General features: G+C 47.1%; 1 protein-coding gene and 1 pseudogene across 2 annotated transcripts; both read right to left on the reverse strand.

Moving 5' to 3' along the window:
• Window positions 1–222: 222 nt before the first annotated feature.
• Window positions 223–6,976, reverse strand: part of LOC102254661 — a 14,513-nt pseudogene continuing 7,759 nt past the window's right edge.
• LOC102254957 (mas-related G-protein coupled receptor member X2) lies at window positions 4,146–5,253 on the reverse strand. Of its 2 annotated transcripts, XM_014530881.1 has the most exons (2): window positions 4,759–5,253; window positions 4,288–4,471 (listed from the first exon to the last, which is right to left on the reverse strand). In XM_014530881.1, the coding sequence occupies exons 1-2, from the start codon at window positions 5,251–5,253 to the stop codon at window positions 4,361–4,363; spliced, it is 606 nt and encodes a 201-aa protein (XP_014386367.1). In that variant the 3' UTR covers window positions 4,288–4,360. The 2 variants fall into 2 exon arrangements, with proteins under 2 accessions (XP_005883417.1, XP_014386367.1); XM_005883355.2 differs by having other exon boundaries at window positions 4,146–5,253.

The raw sequence follows: 6,976 nt of genomic DNA on the forward strand, positions 1-6,976 counted from the left end.
CCCTGCCCCCTCTTGTAGCTTTCCACAGCCCTCTTGTACCTCGCTGGTCCACCCTCCTGGTGATCCAGGGCGTAATGTCTAATTAGCATATTCCTCTCTTATTATATAGGGTTGTTTTAATTCAGGGGCCCAGAGGGCAAACACGGTAAGAAAACCAACCAAAAGAGAGGGATAAAGATGGCTTTCAAAGTCACATGTGTCTGAACAAAGGAAGACTCTGAATCAGGACACTAGACTTTCCAACATGTCCGGGGTTTCCCCAGGACGGCTTTCTCCAGGTTCATCCACCTCAGGAGTGTCCTGCAGAGCCCTCTGGAGAACCAGCCTCAGGGTGTGTCTCCGCTTCCACCATTGCTGCCTGAAGGAGCCAACGAAGAAAGTAAATGATGGGGTTGACACAGCTGTTCACACGGGACAGGAGAACTGCCGCCAAGAAATGAGGAACGAAAGCATCGAAATCTTTTTGATAACAGTGTAAGAGGAACCAGTTGATGCTGAAGGGCAGGCCCCAGAAGAGGAAGACCAGCACCATGAGCACGAAGGTCACGTAGAGCCTGGTCAGCTGCACCCACTGAGAGCCACACAGCAGTCTGATCATCAGGGCCAGGCTAGACCCAGAGAGAAGCACAAATAACAAAATCAGCCACGCCACAGTGATGAAATCCATCACTGGACAGCAAACACGATGTATATCCCTACTCAGGGACCACAGTAGTTCCTTTACAGGATGCTCAGCAGCAGGGGAAGGGCCCAGAGCAGAGCACACGTGAGGGCTGACAGGTGTCTGCGTTGGTGGCTGTAGTACCAGATGGGCCACTGGATAGACAGGCAACCCTCTGTGTTAATGACACTGAGAAAACTCAGCCCTGAAGTGTAGGCAAAGACAGCCACAGTCATGAAAAAGTGTGGGATGAATATAGAGATGAGGTAGAAGTTCCTGATGAGTGTCTCCAGGGCATCTATAAGAGCAGAGTAAGAGTAAGTTGGCTCCAGCCAGGTTGAGGATGTAGATGGAGAAGGCATTCCTGCGCATTTGAAGGTGTGGAGCCAGAGCACCACCACGTTCACTTCCAGCCCCACCAGGGCCACGATGGCTGTCAGTAATTTCAGGATTAGGAACTCTGTGTTGAAAGCTTGTTCTCCACCACTTATTGATGTGAATTCGCTGCTCCAGGCTGTGACAGATGGATTCATGCTCGGGAACCCTCCACTGGTGCCACTGGAACAGAAACAAGACGTGAGCACCTGGTGCATGATCAGTGAGTCTCATGGCCACCCTGCTACCTGGGAATTACTGTCTGTGTTACAGAGATTATGATACCAAAGGCTTCACTGCCTTGGAGTCCTGGAACCTGGATTCAAATCCAGTTCTCTTTGACTCTAGAGTCAGGGCTCTCTCTACCCAACATGGACCTTCTTCTCACATGGGAATAGTCTGTAGTCCAAATACCTCCACTCATAGTCGGAGACCATGTCATGTCTTCCGGAGGCAGGAGGAGCATAGTCTCGACAGGTAATGTGGGATGACAGCAGGACTCGGAGCTCACCATTGCTTCTGTCCTGGGACTGAGATTTCCTTTCAAGGACTCAAAGTTGAAAGTCCCAGCCATGACCTCTTGGCTTTTCTCAGTGACTGAGAATATCCATCCTCCAGAAAGAAGATGGTGATTTTGGGTTCTTTATGATAAGATAAATGGAATACACTCTCTTGCTATGAGGGGTATGAGTATGACCTGTCCTCTTGTGTTGGAAATGGCTGAGTGTGTCATCTCTATGAAGACAGGAGGTACTTTCCTTCTGAACAGTGGTGTGTCTAGTAGGACACAGTTTAATTCACTCTTATAATGGATTTCTTCCTAGAGCAGCCAAAATAATAAATATAAAATACTTATCATTAGCAGTGTACTCCCACTTTAAAAAACAAACACCAAACTACATTTTATTATCAAGTTTATTATCAAGGCATTTATGATGATAGTGAGAGATTATTCCAAAAAGTGACACCCAATAGGTGCACAGAGTCAAACAAACAAACTGAGGAGATACAATGAGAAATTGATCTTATTGATCTGAGAGAGAGAGAGAGAGAGAGAGAGAGAGAGAGAAACAGAGAGAAACAGAGAGAGAGAGAGAGAGAGACCAGGAAAACCAATTACTGGGAGACGATAAGAAGAGATGGGTTTCTTCATTTCACATCAAATCGCATTTCCAGCTTCTCTACCTTCCTCTGCATCCTGGGAGACAGGTCCCTTTCCCTCACCACTGGACCCCTTTCCCTCAGTGTCCTGATTGCTCTCAGGAAGGAGACACTGGCAGGTGGTTGGAGGGCAGGAGGAGGACAGGTTTCAACTCCCTGGCTCTCTAATGTCAGGCTGTGAGTTGGCCATGGTGGTGTTACTCTACCTAAGGACATAGCCCCAGTCTGGTTACCTTTCTTATGGTCAAAATGACAACCACCGCTACAGCCATAGCCTCGCTGTGTTCTGGTAACTTATCTTTCCCTTTACCCTTCAGCTTTCCACAGAGTGCCAAACACCAGAGAATGCTCTCCTACCCCTGGATAGGAGGTGTCTGCAGGAGCAGGAGTGGAACCTGATGACCAAGAGAGGCTTATCAAGATGCCGGGCAGCCCCTGTGACTTCCTGCCCAAGGGGCACTGGCAAATGAGATTCTGGAGATGTGAGACAAGGGCCTCAGGAGATGCTTCTCATTTGCCCTGAGTGCAATGACTTATCTGTTCCTCTGTCCATTTTACCCCATCTGGTCCCCCTTCAGTGAGGAATATTTGAACTGGAGCCTGTCACTGCCCACTATGGGTGTGTGCAGGCAGCCCACCCAACAGGCAATGTCAACTTGCATAGCTAAATAATACTTTGCTTGGCATTCAGGGTTTTGCATGGCCTGGATCATCTGATCTATTTCCATTTACTCCCAGGAGTAATGAATGCACCTGAGTTTATTTCAGAGGACACAAGAGTATACAAAATAAAAATGTAAAGTCTCTCCTAATCTCAATCACCAATAGCAACCAATGTTTACAGTTCCCATTTTAACTCTTTTACAAGTTATATTATAGCTTTGTGTAATGAGACCTCCTTTCTAGTTGTGACTTATCAATATCAACAACTGTGTAAACTGTGTTCCCTTTCAGCAGATAAAGAATTAGCACACCACATGCACTACTTGTCACCTCTCTCTCTCTCCCCAGGACATTTGTTAGCTAGATTTCTTTCACATGATGTGGGGACAACAAGTGTTTTCACATTTAGTTCCTATAACTTCCTTTCATGTGCCCATGCCGCAGCCAAATGGAGTTACATGGCATTTCCTCAAAAAGTTAACTATGAAGCATTGGAAACAGTGAGAGAAACTTATCCACTCATTTCTGTGTTTACCCAACTCTACTAATACTGTGTGCTATACTGTGCCAGGCAGTGATCCAGGCAGAGAAGATGCTGTGGACAAATGCTACCGGAGGGCCTTTCACAGGCCCAATTTCCTGGACCGTGCTTATCAAAAGATATCATTTTCCCTAAACCCAGACAACCCAATGAGATTAGAGGTAGGCCAACTCATTTATTCAAGCTTTTACCCTGTAGAATGCCCCCAACCACAGCACTAAGCATGAATCTAAAGGGCCTATAGTCTGAGATAAACATAGGGAATCTTCTTTTTCTATCCAATCAGGTAGAACAATTTCTGAATGACTATTTATGGTTTTGGACAGGGATTCTTTTTTTTTAACTTATTAAATATTACCTCAGAAGTCAATAATACATTAGAGGCTTCAAATGTATTAACCACTGATGTTTATGAAATAATTAGTCATATTTGACACCTGGCTGAGTCCTTTTCACCTGTTTTCTAATTTATTCCCACTATGATTCTATGAGCAGGTGATTTCACCACATTTTACAATGAATTAACGGAGGCTTGGAGAGGAGAGCTGCAGGACCAGGACTTCAGACCTGGATTTGTCTGATTCAGAGAGGAATTCTTTCTGTTGCAATGAAAATTGTAAAGAAAAATCATTCAATAAATAAATTCAGAAGATTACATGAGAAATTTATTGGTAATGTCAAGGACGATGGAGAGGTATAATGTTCAGACTAATGCTTTCTCTGAGAAAAACTAGAACAGCCAGGTTAAAAAAGAACCTATTTGAATAGCTTGGGGAATCACTGAAGTATTTTGGGGCTGAGTCTGAGAGAAAACTAGATACTTTCCAAGCCTGGCAGGGCAATATTGAGTCTGAAAGTTACTCCAGACTGATCAGGACAGAGGCTCTCATCACAGCCCCAGACTGCTTCCCGACATGGCCAGGGTTTCCCCAGGAAGGCTTTCTCCAGGTTCATCCACCTCAGGAGTGTCCTGCAGAGCCCTCTGGAGAACCAGTCTCAGGGTGTGTCTCCGTTTCCACCATCGCTGCCTGAAGGAGCCAACGAAGAAGTAAATGATGGGGTTGGCACAGCTGTTGACACAGGACAGGGATACTACAAACTGGTCAAGATGAGGGAAGGCATCAAACCAGTATAAGAGGAACCAGTGGATGCCGAAGGGTAGGCCACAGAGGAGGAAGACCAGCATTGTGAGCATGATGGTCACGTAGAGCCTGGTGGGCGGCACCCGATGGGAGCCACACAACAGTCTGGTCATTAGGGCCAGGCTGGACCCAGAGAGAAGCACAAATAACAAAACCAGCCATGACACAGTGATGAAATCCAACACTGGGCACCAAACATGATGCATGTTCCTCACCAGGAAGCCACAGTAGTTCCCTTCCAGGATGCTCAGCAGCAGGGACAGGGCCCAGAGCAGGGCACATATTATGGCGGACATGTGTCTGGGGCGGCGGCAGCGGTACCAGATGGGGCACAGGACAGACATGCAACGCTCCGTGCTGATGGCACTGAGAAAGCTCAGGCCTGAGATGTAGGCAAAGTTTGACACAGGCGAGAGAAATGTCCTAATTACTCCAACGACAAAATCAAAGTCAAAAAGTAAAACTAGACTATGCATAAATTGGTAGCAGAGGAAGAGGAAGTCAGCCCCCGCCAGGTTGAGGATGTATACAGAGAAGGCGTTCCTGCGCATGCGGAAGCCCAGGAGCCAGAGCACTACCGCGTTCCCTGGCAGCCCCACCAGGGCCAAGAAGACTTTCAGTAATTCCAGGATTATGTTCTCTGTATAATATTCATCACTGTCATTGGTTGTTGTGAGGTCGGTCTCCCAGGGTGTTACAATCATATCCATGTTCATAAGCACTTCAGTTGTGGGCCTGGGAACAAAACAAGACTTGAGCACCTGCTCTATAACCACTGACCCTCATGGCCAAACTCTCTGTGGAGAATGGAGGCTTCCAGAGATTAAGATTCTTTCTGAACCACACAGTCTTGGAGTCCTTGATCCTGAATTTAAACCCAGTTCTCTCTGAATCTTAGAGCTTGGGCTGTTTCTACTGCAACACGGACCCTCTATGTCCAACCTCTCCACTCACCATCCAGCCCATGACATGTGCCCTGGAGGCAGGAGGAGAAGAGTCTGCACAGGTCCTGTGGATGACAGCAGGGTCCTGAGTTCCCCAGTACTTGTGCTCTGGGAGAGTGGCTTTGTTTGACAGCAGGCTGTCAGAAGCCCCAGGGCAATCTCAGTGACTGAGAGTGGTCTACCCAGGAGGGAGACATGAGGTTATGACTTAAGCTCATGAAGGGAATGAGACCCCTTGTTAGGACAGAGTGAGGACCCCCAAAGCTCTTGCATTATAAATGTCCCAGTGTGTCATGTCTATGAGGATAGACAGTGATTACTCTTCTCACTGTTGTGTCCCCAGGGCCTAAGTCTGTGTGGGAACACAATGGGGCTGTGAATAAAATTTTAATCCACAAATGAATGAATGAATGAAAGAACCAATGAGGAGCCCAAGGAAAGAAGGAAATTGAATTTAATCCTACCTAATAAAAAAGTAATATGTAAATTGACCATCACTACAATACACAAGATGGCCACCCCCATGTAGTCAATGATGGCCGCCTCCATGTGGCCACAAGATGGCTGGCAGGGGAGGGCAGTTGTGGGCGATCAGGCAAGCAGGGAAGGCAGTGGGGAGGGGACCAACCCTGCAGGGGAGGGCAGATGGGGGGAACCAAGCCTGCAGGGGAGCACAGTTGTTGGGGGGACCCAGACCTGAAAGGGAGGACAGTTGGGGGAACCAAGCCTGCAGGGGAGGGCAGTTGGGGGAACCAAGCCTGCAGGGGAGGGCAGTTAGGAGCAATCGGGCCGGCAGGGGAGCAGTTAGGCATCGATCAGGCTGGCAGGAGAGGGGTCTGGGGCAATCAGGCAGGCAAGCAGGTGAGCAGTTGGGAGCCAGCAGTTCTGGATTGTGAGAGGGGTCCCAAGGTACAGGCTGGGCTGAGGGACACCTCACCCCCCATGCATGAATTTCATTCACTGGGCCACTAGTATAATATGAAAATTTTTTAAATGAAGAATTTTAAATGTAAAACAGAAGTCAGCACTTTTAACTCCAACACCAAAAAACACATATGTAACAAAAAGAAAATTTCATTTCTAAGTATTCATTCTGCAAAAAGCTCTTGTGTGTTCAAAAGACTCTTTTTATGCCTGCAGACAACTCCTATCTAGGTGGGAGAGGATTCAGGACTGAATTAAATTTCTCTGTATTTTAGAGACAAAAGAAGCCCATTTGTGAAGGAGAGAGAGAGGTTGTCAAGGGTTAGAATAGAGGTAGTAGAGAAATAAATATGGAAAGTGGGGTTATTAAGTGATTTTCAATCCTATCTAATAAAAGAGAAACATGGTAATTAGCCGTACAGCCGCTACCCTTCCCATTGGCTAATCAGGGAGACATGCAAATTAACTGCCAGCCAAGATGGCGGCCGGCAGCCAGACAGCTTGAAGCGAACAGGAGGCTTGCTTCCTTCAGTGACAGAGGACTCCAACGTTCCCCGCCTGTGCT

The sequence above is a fragment of the Myotis brandtii genome, unplaced genomic scaffold, assembly GCF_000412655.1.
Source record: "Myotis brandtii unplaced genomic scaffold, ASM41265v1 scaffold782, whole genome shotgun sequence".
Classification (NCBI taxonomy): domain Eukaryota; kingdom Metazoa; phylum Chordata; class Mammalia; order Chiroptera; family Vespertilionidae; genus Myotis; species Myotis brandtii.